The sequence below is a fragment of the Eublepharis macularius genome, chromosome 6, assembly GCF_028583425.1.
Source record: "Eublepharis macularius isolate TG4126 chromosome 6, MPM_Emac_v1.0, whole genome shotgun sequence".
Lineage (NCBI taxonomy): Eukaryota > Metazoa > Chordata > Lepidosauria > Squamata > Eublepharidae > Eublepharis > Eublepharis macularius.
Window position 1 is genome coordinate 91,606,498 of NC_072795.1, and position 18,859 is coordinate 91,625,356.

Sequence of the window (18,859 nt, forward strand, 5' to 3'; positions counted from 1 at the left end):
GATGATGACAGAAATAATGAAATTTCACAGGTTTTGTCAAAGATACTTGGGACAGGATAGGATTAACATGCTGCATACAAATGGCATTACCTCTCAATAGTAAGTGCATATTAAACCAGAAATATTTGATCTCTTGCCTCTATCTTGTTTAATGCTAATAATGCAGAAGGTTTGTTCTGTATTAATCTCATTCCTTTGGTACATCTACCTGCAGTTTTATGAAATATAGCTGATTCTGAATGGAAGACATACTTGATCTGTTAGATTGTGATCTCTACACAAATGGGATATATATTTCTTTGCTTGAACGTATGACAAAGCAAAGCAAACGAATCTTTTTTATTACATCTATTTTATTAAAGCTTTTGGGGCTTTATCTGTTTTTCCTATCACTACATGGAAAAGAATTGTCACTTCAGTTTACTGTGAATTTTACTGTCTATTTTTTTTCTGTTATGAAATAACTTTGTGCTGCTTTTTGTTTCTCAGGGATGAAGCTAACCTTTAGTGGGCGTTTGACCACCTTAACTTACAAAGTGGAGTTTTCACTACAGATACATATCCCAATTAACTCAGAGTGAGTCAATGCTTTTAATGGTATATTTTCATGAGAAAGCATTACAGACCAATATCAGAGTATTTTGCAGCTAAAAACTACTGAAATAAATTACATACTTAAGTGCCTACTTATATGATTCAGGCTTCATCTGCATCAATGCATTATTTCTTAGTGTATTATATGCACCATTTCTCCAATGAGAATTTGCTTGTGGAAAATGTTAAAAAGGATAAAACCTTGAACCTGAACTATAGAGAATCTTGTTTCAAATCCACATTCAGCCAGGAATATCACAGGAACTTCAGTAAACTAAGGTAATTTGTACATTTTAAGTGCTCTGTAAAATAATAGGACAGTATAAACAAAGCTGGGCTCCAAAGAGCTGAATAAACTCAATTATGCTTCCCAGTAGACTTTCTGACATTTTTTCTTGGAGCAGTAGAGCCTCACCACCAATATCATATCACATGCAGTTTTGAAGCATTTAGGCCATGATGTATGAGGAAAGCAATTTTAAAGACTGCTCATACTGGTCAAACTAGTTCTATTGTACTACGATTTCTGGACATAATTTTCAGAACATTTTATCAAATTCCATCCAGGTTAAAAAAAATAAAACCGGTCATTTGGAGGCTGGATCTAAAAAGTTACTTTAATTTCCTTAAGGATTTTGGTACGCCTAGGGAGATTTTGACTTTCTTTGAACAACATGCTGTATCCCATATTTCTTTTGGAAGTCCTCTCAATTTGAAAAGTAGTTTTCAAATGGCATCAGGGGCTGCTATTTGAGAAATTCAAGCCCTTGTACTTATAGAATAAGTCCTACCCGTGGTTCTTTAGAAGCTGGCTAGAAAATAGGAGAGGATGAGAAAAGAAACTGTTAAAAATGTTAAAGGATATTTGTAAGGTCTGCTGAAACAATTAGAGGGTATTTTGATATAAGTAAAAACCAAGACAAATATTTTAAATATCTGAAATCTTCATTTTCATGCTGTGATGGTCTTTAATTAGAATACAGCTATTGTGTCATGCTATGTTAATATTCCAAGAATGTTATCTTGAGGGGAAAAATTAATTACATTTACTCATTTTTATATTTCATTTCTCAGTCATGCTGTACTTGACATTAGAGGATGCAGCTGAGTGCTCATGAGGGCAATAGATTTATTGCTGTATGATGACTGTTTTGTGCTTTACTTAAAATGGCTTAAAAGGGTCTCATTTAGATGAGAATTTCAAGCACACCCTACCTACTCACATATTATGGTCCTGAGTTTTATATGCAACATTTAAAGTATATTGAGTTTTGGTTAAAAAAAAATCTGTATTAAACAGGACAAATTCTGACAAGTGTTTCTGGCCTGCCTGCGGCAGTGGAGGACTTTACTCCACTATTTGACGGCATTATTTGACCAGAGTTCTGGTCTTCTAATCTAGTTGGACATTCTGAGCAGTCTCCATTCTTTTTTTACTGGGATTCAATATTTTCCTTAAACTCTGTGAATATGCTTTCTTTGAAAGGGGGCGGCGGGAGAGAGAAACACGGTTCTGGGGAGCAATGCACAACTTTCTCTGCTCCTTTTTCCTGGGTATAAAAATTTCAGTGAGAGAGCAGGAGAACATTGTGTCCAACTTCTGACTTACATTAGAATGGTTCTTCTGACTAGGATGTAGCAATAATATGAATGTGAAATGAGATATGATGGTTCAATTCATAGATAATATAAAGCCACAATTTATTTTAACGATAGTAAGTTTGTGAAATAAGAATTTGTTTGGCTCACAGACAGTAATTCAAATCCTGGTTTGTCTCATCAAATGATCGTTTTATTGCTTTCATTCTTTCCCCTGCCTCCTTTGCCAAGGCCCAGGTGGTATCATAGCCTGTATTGCAGGAAGGTGGCATCAGGTAACAAGCAATCCAGGATGGTTGTATTCATCCAGCACTTGGAAACCTTAGTTTAGGGTCAACTAACTGTGGTTAATAACCAACTTCAAACTGTGGTTTCAAGTCTGGTTTAATATATCCTAACTAACCATAATTAGTAGAATGGCCTGCATCTGGACGGTCATACTAACCATAGTTTAATTAAATTATGGTTTCATATGACACATGAACTGGGAAGTTGGGGGTGGGTTTGAAGGTAAGTATTTGGTAGAGGAGACTGCTGAATTTGTACCCATCTGGTGTACACTGATAATATGTACTTTAAATGTTTCATGCTTTATTTATTTAAACATTATTATGTTGGGAACCATGCCATATCAACAAAGTAAAGACTCTGTCTCTTGCTAGACATAACATCCTCCTCCTGACTTGAGGATTTCCCAACTAGAGAAATTTGGAAGGATAAAATGTGAGAGAATTTCCTCATTTCTCAAGACCAATTGTGTGATTATTGATATGAGATTACTTGAGAATGTTTTTGGCAGCCATGAGCTGCTTAGAGTTTCATTTGGGAAGTAATGATCTTGAGCCTGTTTTGTGGCTGTTTTGAATTAAGGTTTAGGTCTAATTTACACAAATTACAGATGAAGTGGTAAGATGTGAGGATTTTAAAACTTCAGTTTGTGTGGGAAATTGTACCACTGCATGTGTCCTCCCCCATAAATCATTGTTCTATCTCTTTTCCTCTCCCTAGTGAAGCCATTATTTATGTAGCAAAAACAAACAACCTCCCAAACAAAAATAGCAATTATGAAGCAAGAGGGTTTTGTTTTTGACTACAAATGGAAAAAAGTCTAATATTTATCATATCTGACTACAGTCAAATTCTAAAGCAATGCATGAAAAACATATTTATATTTATTTATATATTTGATTTTTAGCCATCCTTCCCCACAAGCGGGCTCAGGGTGGGTCACAATAATATTGTATTATTACACCCTCATATTATTGCATGAAAAACATAGTGAAAAGAGTCTTCTTCAGTTTGTATGACATTAGAAGAAGCATATTATAAGATTAAAATTTCATATACATTTGAAAAAAATATTGGAATGGAGAATGAGTTAGGCTGATGGGCAAAATAAACATCTCTAGGTGTTTGGGGATATCGTCTCTCCCCTTCATTCTGCATGTAAGGGATTTGGCAGGCCAACTATCAGATTTCTAGAAATACTTCTAAGAAATGAAGGACAATCCTGACAGCTAGAGATATGCAATCTGGATCTGAGATTTGGGGGGAAAGCCATATTTTTTGTAAATTCGGTTAAATCCAGCTTTCCTGAATCAAATCAGAGAATCTGGGATCTGATCCTGGAACTGAATCCAGGCCACCAGATAAATCTGTGTAAATCCAGGAAATGTGATGTCAGACCCTGTCGATCTCCTTCCTAGGCTTCTCCCATTTTTTTTACAAGAGGTGTGTGTGTGGGGGGGGGGGGGTGATGCAGAGTGTGGGGAGAGAATGGCCAAACTATGCAGCTCTCCTTGTCAGCCTGGCTTCTGTCAGTGGCACTGGTTTAGTTGGGCTAAGAGGCAACAGTGTCCCTTGCTTCAGTTTGGTTTGGGTGAATTCTCTGTTTTGACAAGATTTTCTGGTGTGATGTTAGTCTCCTTGATTCACTTTGGTTCTGAGGGGATTCCATCCATTCCCTTGCTTCTGTTTGGTTCTGTTGGGCTTCCTCTTGCATTTAGGAGTGTGCCTTTGGCCACTGGCAGCCTTGCGCCTGTGTATTTCTGCCTGAGAGCCTGCTTGGAAATGTTTCTCCCCTAGGAAACAATGGAAAGTGGCTGGAGGCAGCTTCTTCAGGGGCCAATAGAATTGGGCCCCAGAGTCCAATCTGGGAGGGGGGGTCTTTAGGGAACAGTCAAGAGTCAGTTTCCCAGAAAAGTTGGTGGAGTTTGCTTGAAAATTGCCACCCTTAGTCCCCTAGATAGCCCTGGGATTGTTTTCCCCATAGGGAACAATGGAGAGTGGCTGAGGGCACCTTCTTCAGGGGGCCATAGAACTGGACCCCAATGTTCAATTTTTCTGAACCTTGGTTCCTTTTTAGAGGACTGTCACGTAGATTCTCTGCAAATTTGATGGGATTTGCTTGAAAAATAACTTTACCCAGCTCCACCTGGATAGCCCTCACATAGTTTTCTCTGTAGGGAACATTGGCCAAGTAAATCTGGGTGTTGTGACCTGGGTCAGCTGAAGCAGAGTTGTCAAAGTCCAGTCCAAAGTCAGCACACGAGTCCCAAGCCAGAGGTGGGTCCAAAATCAAGAATCAGGGTCCATGGGTCAGTTACCGGTAATATCAGGTCTAGGTGTAAGCAGAGATAGGGCACAGTCCAAAGCTACAGGAGCAAGGCAAGGTTCAAGGGAGTGGTCGCAGCAGTAGCAAGAATGCAACATGTTGCTTCCACGCCTTGCAGTTCATCTAGACTGGCTTTTATAGCCAGGTGTGGTTTGCAGCCAGCTGCCTGGGCTCTATCATAATGCTACTCATTGTTGCTATCCACAAGCTGCTGGCGTCAGCCCAGGAGGTGAACACTGTGCCATCTCTCCTGCAGTTCCACTCTCTGCCTTCGTCTGCAGCGCTCTTTTGCTGTGGGCGAACCTGGGGGGGTGGAAGCCCCTGCCTGGGCTTCACCTGTGGTGTTGGAAGTCCCCGGCTGATGTTCCTTTGTGTTGTTGGGGCTGGAGGGTACCGTGGCTCTGCCTCAGCTGCTGGCTGTGGACTCTGAGTAGCCAGCAGCTGTTCTTCCTGATTGCAGGCTTCTGCTGAGTCAAGGCTGGCTACACGGAGCTCCTCTTCTTCTGAGGAAGGGCTGGCTACATGAAGCTCCTCTCCTCCTGAAGAGTCCTCACTTTCATTGAGCCCAGATTGGCCTATGACACTGGGATTCTCTGATCTGTGTATGCCTTCTCCAACCCATCTCTTTTCCTCCTGAAAGTCCCTGCAGGGCCTCCACTCACTGAGTTCTAGGGCCAAGCTACAAGTGATGAATGACACAGGTTGGATACTTGTCAGCTTCCCTCAAGTTTTGATGTGAAATGTAGACATCCTGGTCTTGCAGCTTGGCTGTCCGACTGCTGTCCAATGGACTTTTCAACTGTCACTTCTCCAACATTCTGCCAAACTGCCTACATTTCCCATCAAATCTTGAGGGAAGCTGACAAGTGTCCAACCTGTGTCATTTGTCACTTGTAGTTTGGCCCCTAGACTCATGCTTTTAGAGTAAACGTGGGTATGCAAGCCAAGGATAAAACTGATGGTGTTTTGAGAGAAAGCTGTAGATAGGGGTGGAGTTACAAACACTTATTTCCTCACTTTTTGGATGCTCTTTAGTGTGCAAGGATATAAATATATAGGTCCTCATCATCTGATGGAGTTGTCTCAAATGTCTTAACAGTATATTGGCGTCTTATGATATTGCTAATTTTTAATTTAGTTTTTATTGGTATAAATATAAGGCATGTAATATCTAAGATTACTTCTTAAAAGAAACAAATTAAACTCCCTGCTAAATATTTAGGGAGTACAGCATGTCTGATTTGCTGCTGTTGTCACTTAAATCTTACGTGGAAATGAAACCATTCAGCTGCTGAAGTTAGAACACCTAATTTCTTTAATGACATACATTACACAGCAGAACAAATGGCATGGTATTAGGCTTCCTACGATCCAATTATAGCACACCAATTAATGTTGGATTAATTGTGCAATCAGATGGCATTAAGAGTATCAAGGTATGTGGTACTAAACATACAACCACTACTGGTCAGCATGTTCAGACATCATATTTATTCTCAGGTATGTCTACAACATGTAATTCAGAAATATAACAGGCAAGATTTCTTCCCCAGTTTCTTCATTAATCCTTTCTTTTTCTATTCCAAAATACTATGGTATGTGGGTTCTTTGTCCACTTCCCTCCACATTTTCCTATCATTTGTTCTCATCTTATGCTCCTAATAAGGAAAGAATTGCAAGATTCTTGTCTCAAGTGCTGAGAAATTTAAAAAAGATTATCCATGTCCAGAAGTCTGCATACTTCGTGCTAAAAGAATTCAACTTCTGTACCAAGGTAATCATATTCTAAATTCAGTAAGGTATGTAGCAGAACAGCACTGCTCCCTCTTGCCCTCTGGGGTGTTTGGGGTTAACCAGTGGCAGTCTACGTCTCTGTCTGGCATGTACTCCTCCAGCTGGTGCCCCACATCCTCAGTGAGGCTTTTGCTCCTTCACTCTTGTACCCACTGCCATCACTTGGCTTCTGTGAGAATTGCCCATGGGGAGCACCAAGATTCCTCACTCCCCTGTGTAGGCTTGTCACTAGGGGTGTACAGTTCAGTTTGGAATTTGGATTAAAATACCGAATTTTGGCTGATTTGGTAAAATCTGAGCATTCTGAATCAAAAATCAGGTATTCCGAATTTTTACTGAAGTTTTTTTAAAAAAATAAAAATTGGTAAAATACGGCCATTGTTTTCTATGGGAAAATCACTCTGGGAGGTATCTGGTGGGCTGGAGGGGTCAATTTTCCATCCAACTTCACTAGATTGGGTGGGAACCTATTCCTTACTGTTCTCTAAAGACCCCCCCCAGGTTTCATGAAGATTGGACCCCGGGGGCCAATTTTATGTGTCCCCCAAAAGGTCCCCCCCCACTCATTCTTCATTCCCTATGGGGAAAAATATCTGGGAGCTATCCAGGAGCTGGGGAGCATTTGTCATGCAAACTCCACCAAATATTCAGGGGAACTACTCCTGACTGTCCTCTAAAGACCCCCCTCCCCAAAGTTTCAGAAAGATTGGATGCCAGGGGCCAATTCTATGAGTCCCTGAACAAGGTGCCCCCAGCTACTCCATTGTTTCCTATAGGAAAAAGTCAAAGCTGACTCCCATTGCAGAAACACATAGGGTAAGGCTGCCATGACCAAGGCATACTCCCAAATGCAAGCTGAGCTCATCCCAGAGAAAGCTCAATAGACCCAAACTGAAGCATAGGAATAGAATCCTGTGCTTCAGTTTGGGTCAAAGAGAAGGAAAGGGACCAGCACCACATCAGAGAATCACATCCATTCCACCCAAACCAAACTGAAGCAAGAAACGTTGCAACTTAGCTTGACAGAAGCAAGCTTCTGAATCCCCCCAGAATGAAAATGAAACAAGGGGACCAACATCATGCCACAGAACCACATCCATTCTACCCAAAACAAACTGAAGTAAGTAACATTGTTGCAACTTAGCCCAACAGACGCAGTATCATTCACAGCAGCCAGATGCTAGGTTCAGCCAGTGGGGAAACATCACAGACCAGAACCAGGCAGTATCTAATCACACGCACAAGGCATCCCCTTGCTCCACTTTGCTTCTATTGAGCTAAGTTGCAACAGTGAAGAGTGGGTTTAGTTCAGTTCAGAGTTTATTGTGTATAGCCGTAGGCCATCACAAAATCACAAAACCCCCATTAGATACGTTAAAAATTAGGTCAAATACAAATTATATATACAATACAGAATAACCAAAACGTGGGGAATATTTCATTAAAACATACATCAATTAAAACCAGAAATCAATAAGTTAACGGCAAGTTAAGGTAAATCCCTCTTTCTTTCCTGTATTAGACCTTCATAGCAGCAAAGGCAAAAAGTGAAACTCTATATGAAACGTGTGTTTCAACATCAGAAAGCAAAAATGAGATTTTCTCTGCGTATGTGTATAAGCTTAGACCAGATAAAAATCCCACCAGAAACTTAGATCTGGGGTCAGAATATAAAAAGCAAAGAAGGATAAAATTAGGTAAATCCTCTAGTGTATAAGATCCACAGATATAGATTCTTTGGGCTTATAGAATAACGTCCAGACAATATTGCTGAGGGCATGGATTGAAATAGCAATAGGATAAAGGATGCAGTAAGATTATGATTAGAGATGTTAACAAGATAAGGAGAGCGGACATGGTCACATTTAATAAATTTGAACCAGGGAGCTAATTTAGAATTTGGGAGTGATCGATCAATGCATCGGAGTTAAAAATCCAGTCCCTAAGTTGGAGAGAGGTGACCAGACACCCTATAAGATCATCAGGGATAGAGTATTTTAAGAATATCTTATTAAGGTAAACAGAGCACTGCGAGTTATTGGCCATCAAAAATTGAAGGATAGTTGACTAAGTGATTTTAGGATTTTTATTCTTTACCCAATATTTTATAATGTCCAGATGCGCTTGAGTTCTAAGGGAAGGATACCTGATTCCATTGTCATCAAAGCAGCTGGAGTCCCCCTGGGAAGGCCTAGGATATGTCTTAAAAATGGTTCTGGATTAGGTTTCCCTCTCTCCATCTCCAAATTTCAACTCCATAAAGGAGATGAGGAATGACCTTGCTCTGAAAAAATTTCAAAACTGGATCAATAAGACACCTGCCCTTTGAGTGATAGAAACACAGGATAAACCCTACCATTCTTAGCGCTGAAGATTTTACTGTTTCCAAAAGAGTGTTCCAGTTTAAGGTCTCTCTAAAAGTAACACCAAAATATTTAAATGAACTGCATTGACTGATAGGGTTACCAAGGATGTTCCAAGAGGACAGTTTTGCCCTTTTCCTAAAGACCATTAATTTAGTCTTTTCAAAGTTGAGATTAAGATCTTCTTCCTTGCAATAATGCCCTAGTTGATGTAGTAACCTATGCAGACCAATTTTGGTCTGGGAGATTAAAACAATATCATCTGCATAAAGCAAAATAGAAATGTTTTGTTGGCCCAAAGAAGGGGGAACAAAGGGGGGGAAATAAATTCTCAACTATGTTATTTATATACAAGTTAAATAGTAAAAGAGCCAGGACACATCCCTGCTTCACCCCTTTACTAATAACAATTCTGTCTGTTAATGAGCCGGAAGAGTGGGTGGGGACAAATTCTTTGGGAACCCATAAAATTAGCTGCTGGGGTCCAATCTTTATGAAAGTTGGGAATTCTTTAGAGGACAGTCAGGAGTAGGTTCCCTCCAAATTTGGTGAAGTTTGGTTGAAAAATGACCCCTTCAGCCCCCTAGTTATTTTCCAGTGTGATTTTCTCACAGAAAACCATGGCAGAATTTTTCGAAAATACTCGAACTGATTTAGAGATTCAATTCTGAATTTGGGGAATTCTGATATTTTTCTCAGATTCAATAAAAAAAAATCATGTTTACTGGGGGGGGGGGGGGTTGGTGCACACCCTTACTTCTCACTCAGCCCTACTTTGTGCCCAGTTTCCTGTTACCCAGCATCTGGTTACTGCAGAGACTTATGTGCTGCACTTGTGCACAACTGGGGGACCACCAAATTGCCAACAGACTATCCACTTCTCATGGCGCCTGTTTAAGTAGCATGGTTAAGCAGTGGAAATCAATATGGTACAGAGAACAGCTACCAGCATTTAAGAATTTAAAAAGCATTGATTAAAAAAGAATGTTCACACTCACACTTTTAAGCACAGCACCAAAACAAGCAAGGGACTGCAAAAGAAATAGGTAAAAGCGCAGTTCCTCTATCCTTCCTTTTGTACATGCCTAACTTAGATCTTAAGGCAGACTCTATCTTTAAAAGTTCCAGTTTACTGAGAAGTCCTCATGGTTCAGGCCTCCAGCCTCCACATGGCTAATGGCTACCACCTGCAAGGAGCCAACTCTCAGCCCTTCAGCTTCTAGCTCATATCAGCCAAAGAGACCCTCTTCCTTATGCCAGGAAGTTTTATACTGTCACATTGCCCACTCTCTGGGGAGGTCATAGAAGCTTTCAGGAAGAAGCTGCTCTGGGTTCTTCAGCCCTACAAGTCTCTGCCCCCTTCCCACCAAGGATAAACTATTAGCAGAAAATCTTCTGGCTACTCCTTTGTCTTCCGCCAGGTGGGGTATCTGCATGAGTAAAGACCCTGGTTATGGCTTAGAAAGCATCTGGCTGCTCCTCTTTCCTCCTACCTGTTCTCAGTTAACAGACACCTCTTAAACGTGTGTGTGTGTGTTATAGTTTATAAGAAAGACACTGAAGACCCACCACTAATCACCAGAAATCTTATTAAGCTTCATTCTCTCCAGTTTCTGAAGGCAACTTCACATTTTATATTTTAATGAATAACAGGTTGCATTTTAATTGGTACCTGTTGTGAGTACCACTCCATTATTTGAAGTGAAGATATCTGTTTTAGGAACAAAAAAGTTTATATCTATATAGATATACACGTATACATCTCTGAGATTTACAGTGAAATCGTAAGCAGTTACTCCAGTCTAAACCTACTGATTTCAGTGTGTTTAGACCAGAGTAACTCTGCTCAGGATTTCACTGTTAAATATCAGTTTAAAATAGTGACTTGCATTCAGTCTCCCACTAAAGAAAAAAATAATTATTTTTCACAATTGGAAAAGAATTAACCTACCTATAGATTATACATGCACTGTTCCTGCATGTGTCACAGTTAGATGTGTCTTGACCAGTCCGATATGAAAGCCTACAAAAACAAGAACATGTGATCATTACAAGTATTTACTTTCTCCTGATTAGCAACCAACACTTTTTTCTTTTCCAATTTATCCCTAAACGTCATTTTATATTTTCCCTTAGAAAGATGAAAATGCTGGTAAACTTTTGACAACTTCAAAAGCTGCAACTAAAATGTTGTATAATGAGCAAGCAGTTTGTATATAATCATACTTAGCAAAAACAGAGTGAGTGACAAATTCTGTATTTTCAGGTGATGACCATATGGTAGAATATCTGCTTGGTATGCAGAAGGTTTCTCATGAATGTGTACACAGGCACACATGCTGGCACATCAGAGGAAATGTGAGTTTTGTACACACCTCCCATATTCCCATCCAGTGGGGCCTGCAACCCACTTTCAGCAGTTTTGCAACCCACTTTTCAATCCTGACCCACAGACTGGGAAATACCACTTTAAATAATTTGCAAAGCACCAACAAAGGATTAGGATATAATAGGTGTGCACTGACTACTCCATTCTCTTCTTGGTACTATTATACTGCCTGTACACCTGCCCATGTCCATAGGAAAATTAGTCTGTGGTCCAGACCAGATGCTGGTATCAGGTAAGGTGGCAATATTTTATCTTCTTTCAGAAGATGTTTACAGTGATAATAAGCATTAAAAATAGGTGGAATAAAATATTAAATGTTAGCAGTTGTGAAATGACAGCATAACATTTGTAAATAAAAATATATGAAGAATTGCTGAACAGAGATTTCTGTGCTGTAACGTCCCCCCTTCCTGCTTAAGCTAATTATCAGAACAGATTATGACATCAAAACATAATACATAGACATATATCTTTGCCCATTACCTGATACCGATATGTCACTTTTTGGTTCTTGTCCCATGGTCTAATGGGGCTCTATTAAACCCTACTAGGATCTTTTGTGAAATGTCACTGCACACAAACATGCCCTAAATTGGTTTTGGAGCATGCAAAGGGAAAGAATGAAGCTACTGGATCACCATACAAGAGCTCCTAACTGCTGAAATTGGTCTGATTGCACTGATGTAACATTTTTAAACACTACTTTTCATAAGCCTTTACGCACCTATTCTTGGAAATTCTGTTTCAGGAGAATATAATTAGTTCAATGCAAATATATCCCTTGAAATGGAATATATGTCTAACTATGGTTGTTGTGGGTTTTCCAGGCTGTATTGCCGTGGTCTTGGCATTGTAGTTCCTGACGTTTCACCAGCAGCTGTGGCTGGCATCTTCAGAGGTGTAGCACCAAAAGACAGAGATCTCTCAGTGTCACAGTGTGGAAAAGATGTTGGCAGGTCATTTATATCTACTCAGGAGGGGTGGGGTTGAGCTGAGTCATCCTGTAAGAGTTTCCCAGGGTGTGGAATGCTAATGGCGGGAGGCTTCACTGTATCCTGAGGAGGTTCTTTTGCATATGGATTGGTGCTTGATGTGCTAATCTTCCCTGCAGGGCTATTGTCGGGTGTAGAGTGTTTTGTTAGCCTGGTGTTTTTCAGAACTGGAAACCATGCTCTGTTCATTCTTAAGGTTTCTTCTTTCCTGTTGAAGTTTTGCTTATGCTTGTGAATTTCAGTGGCTTCCCTGTGCAGTCTGACAAAGTAGTTGGAAGTGTTGTCCAGTATTTTGGTGTCCTGGAATAAGATACTGTGCCCTGTTTGAGTTAGGCTATGTTCAGCCACTGCTGATTTTTCAGGTTGTCCAAGTCTGCAGTGTCTTTCATGTTCTTTTATTCTTGTCTGGATGCCACGCTTTGTGGTCCCAATGTAAACTTGTCCACAGCTGCAGGGTATACGGTATACTCCTGCAGAGGTGAGGGGGTCTCTACTGTCTTTTGCTGATCGTAGCATCTGTTGTATTTTTCGGGTGGGTCTGAATACTGCTTAAAGGTTATGCTTTTTCATAAGCTTTCCCATCTGATCAGTAATTCCTTTGATATATGGCAAAAACACTTTTCCTGTAGGAGACTGTTTTTCCTTGGTTGTTTGAGCCATCCTGGGTTTGATTGCTCTTCGGATTTCATTTCTGGAGTAGCCATTTGCCTGAAGTGCGTGGTTTAGATGATTAATTTCCTCATTGAGAAAGTGCGGCTCACATATCTGTCTTGCACGATCCACTAATGTTTTCATTTTGCCTCTTTTCTGTCGGGGGTGGTGATTGGAGTTTTTGTGTAAGTACCGATCAGTGTGAGTTGGTTTCCTGTAGACCTTGTGACCTAACTGAAAATTTGTTTTGCGGATGACCAAGGTATCCAGGAATGGGAGTTTTCCCTCGATTTCTTTCTCCATTGTGAATTGTATGTTCAGGTGGATGTTGTTGAGATGATTCAAAAAGCCCATCAATTCTTCCTCCCCATGGCTCCAAATGATAAATGTATCATCCACAAACCGGAACCATACACTAGGTTTGTGGGGTGCTGATTCTAGAGCTGTTTTTTCAAAATGTTCCATGTAAAAGCTTGCTATAACAGGGCTGAGAGGGCTCCCCATGGCCACCCCATCCATCTGTGGGCTTTTTAAATCATCTAAACCATGCACTTCAGGCAAATGGCTACTCCAGAAATGAAATCCGAAGAGCAATCAAACCCAGGATGAATCAAACAACCAAGGAAAAACAGTCTCCTACAGGAAAAGTGTTTTTGCCATATATCAAAGGAATTACTGATCAGATGGGAAAGCTTATGAAAAAGCATAACCTTCAAGCAGTATTCAGACCCACCCGAAAAATACAACAGATGCTACGATCAGCAAAAGACAGTAGAGACCCCCTCACCTCTGCAGGAGTATACCGTATACCCTGCAGCTGTGGACAAGTTTACATCGGGACCACAAAGCGTAGCATCCAGACAAGAATAAAAGAACATGAAAGACACTGCAGACTTGGACAACCTGAAAAATCAGCAGTGGCTGAACATAGCCTAACTCAAACAGGGCACAGTATCTTATTCCAGGACACCAAAATACTGGACAACACTTCCAACTACTTTGTCAGACTGCACAGGGAAGCCACTGAAATTCACAAGCATAAGCAAAACTTCAACAGGAAAGAAGAAACCTTAAGAATGAACAGAGCATGGTTTCCAGTTCTGAAAAACACCAGGCTAACAAAACACTCTACACCCGACAATAGCCCTGCAGGGAAGATTAGCACATCAAGCACCAATCCATATGCAAAAGAACCTCCTCAGGATACAGTGAAGCCTCCCGCCATTAGCATTCCACACCCTGGGAAACTCTTACAGGATGACTCAGCTCAACCCCACCCCTCCTGAGTAGATATAAATGACCTGCCAACATCTTTTCCACACTGTGACACTGAGAGATCTCTGTCTTTTGGTGCTACACCTCTGAAGATGCCAGCCACAGCTGCTGGTGAAACGTCAGGAACTACAATGCCAAGACCACGGCAATACAGCCCAGAAAACCCACAACAACCATCGTTCTCCGGCCGTGAAAGCCTTCGACAATATATGTCTAACTGTAATTTGCTCTTTATAATTTGCTCCTCTGAAGTTGTTTTTTCAACATTTGATGCTTATATTGAAAGTGGAATAAAAAACTCAGCCATGCTGGTACTGATGAAGCAAATACAGAGGCATTAGGGGTGTGCACTTTGGATTTCCAGTTTAGGGAAAAAAACCAAACCAGGCCCAATTAGCAAAGATTCAGTATTTCCAAATCGGGGCCAGTAAGATGGCCCCAAATTGGAAATACTGAATCAAAGCTACCTAAAGTGATTCGGTCGCTTTGGGAAGCTTTGGAGCCTTTTTAAAGGGCTCCCTCCCACCACCACCGCACTTACCTGGGACATCCTGGTGGCAGTGGAAGTGGCGGTGCGGGCACCGGAGGCATTAGTTCTGGCCTTCCCCGCCACCCTGCTTGCCACTATGGCGGCAGAGGCGCCTGCGCCAACCTTCCCCACTGCCCTGCCGGCTGCTGCAGAGGCGGAGGAAGAAGCGCAGGTGGCAGAGGAGCCAGTTCCTGCCTTTGGAAAAGGTAAGTGGGGTTGGAGTTGGGGAAAAGGGGGCTCAGGAGCGAGTTGGGGGGGTCTCAATTTGATATGGTCCGAATCATTACGAAGCATACCAAATTGATTCCAATAACCCGAATCTGAAGCGGCTTTCCACTTCGCGTTTTGGGTTAATCTGAATCTTTTTCAAAACTGAGTATTTCCCTGGTGCACACCCCTAAGAGGCATATGATCTTCAGCCACTACTTTGTTTGTAGTATTCTTTTGCCTTTCCAGTTTATTGTTTGCATTGTCTTTTAATTCAGTACTGCTGCACTGATCATTGTACAACTTACGCTGTATGAATACATTGCTTTTATTGTGTAACTCACCTTGAGTCTCAGCGAGAAAGGTGAGCTGTAAATCAAGTAAGTAAATATACATGTATATCTTTTAATTCTTACTGGGAGTATTTCTGTGGGCCAAACTAGATATGATGGTGCCCTTGTGGCTACTGCCACAATTTTTAAAATGATTTAAAAATGCTGTGAGGGGGATTGGGCCTGCATTATGGCAGGCTGAGAAGCTCTCATTCCCCCAAGTTCTCAAATGACCATTCCCCTGTGGTTTCAGCAGTTGAAAAGGTGTGGTGGTAATGGTGGGGGGGAAAGAGTGCCTTGCCCTAGTGGCATTTTTAAACAACATTAGAATAGTGGCATCATCCTTGCAGTGCCCATGAAGATGCTGTCGTGTTTTGTTTGGCCCTGTGTCGATGAATTTAGTAACAAAAAACTAATTACACAAACCGTCAGTGCCTAGGAAACACTGCTGATTATCACAGGTGCCAGAGGTAGGAAATGTATTTGCTGTGCTAGCTTGTTGGTTGATGTCGGTAACATTGGTGCTGTTCAGTCATTGGTCACCAGTGAGGCTAAGGTAGCTAAAGAAGCAACGTGAAACCATGGACTGGCACTACGTGAAAAACTCTGTGCCTGTACTCTACTCCCCCCCCCCTTTTGCATGTTTCCAAGTCAATTAATAACTTCTAGTTCAATGCAGACTAATTTGCCTTTATAGCTGAACCAGTAGTCTGTGGTTTTTGTTTCCCTTCCAAACCAAGATTGGAAGTCAAGAAGAAAACCTTGATTTGTAAACATTTCTGCAAGGAAAGGCACAGATATAATGGCAAACTAATGTGCTAAAGTGGAAGTTATTGATTTGAACATGTGAAAGGTGTAAAGATGGGGGTGGGTGGGGGTGGGGAAGGAATGTGCAGGTATAGTTCTTGTTTAGGGTTAGATCATGCCTCAAAGCCTGTATGGTACAAGGGTACAAAAAGTTCTGAGAGGTAAATGTTCTTAGTATTTTTCATTGTCAAAATCATTTAGCCCATATTTATATTTAGTTTTCTCATTGGCCCTTGCAGAATGCACTAAATGCATCACTCAGAATCTAGGCCAAAGAACTGATTCAAAGAACTGTGGAAATATTTCCATGAAACTTAAGGGGTTTTTGGATTTGGCTTTCTAAAAACCACACCGCATGGCAATCTGCTGTGGAAAATAAAAAGCGGCTTGTGATATGGCATGAGGGTTAGCTGATTAAAGAAAAAGTATTCTATTGCACTAACAGAAACTGATCCTGAATAGTTTGGACCTCAGCCCTAGTATCTAAACAGCCATCTACCTTCCAGTTATTATTATGCAAATAAAAATATTCCTATTGTGTACTAACATTTTGAAAGAGCTACACAATAGCTTTAAGATGACTACATGCAAACTTGCTACATCCAACTCCTGAGCAAAAGTCTTATTATTTGATGATACAGTGAGTAAGATTATATGAGTTGCTGCAGTATCTGTTGCTGCACCATTATCGTTGAGGGGGTGGTCAGTTCTTTTAAAAAGGAAATAGGTAAAGGGCGTTCTGAGAAAACCAAGAAAGGCCCTGTTGGAGACAACAAGCCATAGGGACCATTGAAAGGTGATGATGAGCAGGAGTATATTTAGATGACTATATATCAAATCTCCTATCCCAAACCATATTAACATGTAGCTTAGCAGCAGTATATCAAGAGATGCTAAAGGGCTTTCAAGGCAAGTGAAAAGCAGAGGTGATTTGCCAGTGCTTTCTTCTGTAGAGGTTACCCATCCAAGTACTGACTCTGCTTAGCTTCTGAGATCTGAAGAGACAGGGCTATACCATGCCATTTTTCCTCCCAGTATTTGAGTGATATGAAGAAAATGCTTCCCAAAAGTCTAGCATGGTTTATTTGTAAATATCTCATGCAAAAAGCATAGAAATCCAGCAGATTTCTGATGGCACTGGAACATTTGTAAGGTCTAGGGCCTCAACTAGGGGGCTGTTCATGCAGCCACTGCAATAAATATGCAGAAAAATGATTTTTGTAGATGGTGATATTCCTGTAAAGTTAGCTGTATTCTTGCCTGATACCATAACTGTGTAGAACGCAAAACAACATATTAAAATGGGTCATGGAAAGCAACTTCAATTATTTAAAACAGAAATGTCTTTAAAACTAGTCATCTTGTTTATCATTCTTGAGCAGTGGGCTCAACCTTGATATATAGTTATGTATCTCATTGAAAATGTTAAGCTTCAGTTTCAATTGAAATTAAAATGTCTAGGAGTTCTCCAAAGAGAAGGCTTCATTGAGTTCATACAGGAAAAGGAGGTCCACGATACTAATTTTTTTTTAAATTTATGTTATTTATAGTCTATCTTTCTCACTAAGACTCAAGGCAGTGTGAGTTATTACTGTCAGTTTCAAGGCTATTTCCATAAACAATGTAATAGAGTATATAAATGCAAATTTGCAAAGATTTGAAAAACAGCAGAAATCCAGTACGTAGTTGGGGAAATGATGAAATAGAGTTAAGCAATTCTGTTACTGACGTATTAAACAAACACAGAACTACCCAGTAGGATCATACTTAAAGTGACATGTTGCATACAGTAGTAAAGTCTGTGGTCCCTATCTCTTTACAGATACATCTTTCTGAAACCACTTCCCTATAGTGGAGCCTTCCTATCTGGGTAAAAAGCCCTCTTGGATAATTCAGTTTTGTATTGTTTGCAGAAAGTTAGGAACTTTCCTAAACTCTTCAGGTAGGCTGTTCTATAAGGTGAGGGCCACCACAGAGAATGCATGTGTACAAGCCGCTGTCAATTTTGCCCATGTTCAAGGTGGCACCTACAGAAGGCCCTGTTCAGAGGAGTGAAGCTGCCGTGGTGGAACATAGGAAAAGAAGCAGTCCTGTAGATGTGGTGGACCAAAGCCATGAAGAGTTTTGTATGTGATAGCAGTACTGCTGAATCCCATAGAAAATGGGAGGCCAATGAAACACTGTTAAAAGTGTCATAGCATGATGGTAGTGGCTTATTCCAGTTATAACACCCAGGCAGCCTCATTTTGAAGTAAGATATGCCTGGAGCTGCTTTGCCTCCACTCATTTGATCACTTTGCCTAAATAGGGCAGGTTTCATAAAGGCCTATAATTGGCCAAATACCAGTTATGGTTTCTTCAACATGTACCTAAACATAGCCTTTTAAGTCTAATGTAAACTTGCACCAAGGAAGACTTTACAGACTTTAAAGACTAAAGTTTTAATTAGCCAAGAGAATCAAGGATCTATTTTGTATGCAGTAGACAGCTTCAAGCACTTTGTCCACATTAGTCACGACAATCAATCCAAAATCAAGACAAGCACGTGCTTCTGACACCTCTGGCAGAGGCCCAGCTTAAACTGGCTTCCAAGTGTGACAGAATCAGCATGAGCAAATAACCTTGTAAAGATGTCAAAGAGATCTGAAGGAAGGAAAAGGCGCATGGGAGCAGCTATTCCCATGCCTCTGGAAGTTCATCGTTCCATACTGAA

The 18,859-nt window shown here is 40.7% G+C and overlaps 2 protein-coding genes across 2 annotated transcripts in view; one reads left to right on the forward strand and one right to left on the reverse strand.

Annotated features, from left to right (window-relative positions):
* Positions 1 to 18,859, forward strand: part of DOCK1 (dedicator of cytokinesis 1) — a 602,286-nt gene that overhangs the window by 205,279 nt on the left and 378,148 nt on the right. The gene's annotated exons all lie outside the window — the stretch shown is intronic.
* INSYN2A (inhibitory synaptic factor 2A) overlaps positions 1 to 18,859 on the reverse strand; it is a 50,831-nt gene that overhangs the window by 8,486 nt on the left and 23,486 nt on the right. Inside the window, exon 2 of the mRNA XM_054984272.1 lies at positions 10,916 to 10,987. Coding sequence (XP_054840247.1) covers positions 10,916 to 10,987 — 72 coding nt within the window. The remainder of the gene's footprint in view (positions 1 to 10,915; positions 10,988 to 18,859) is intronic.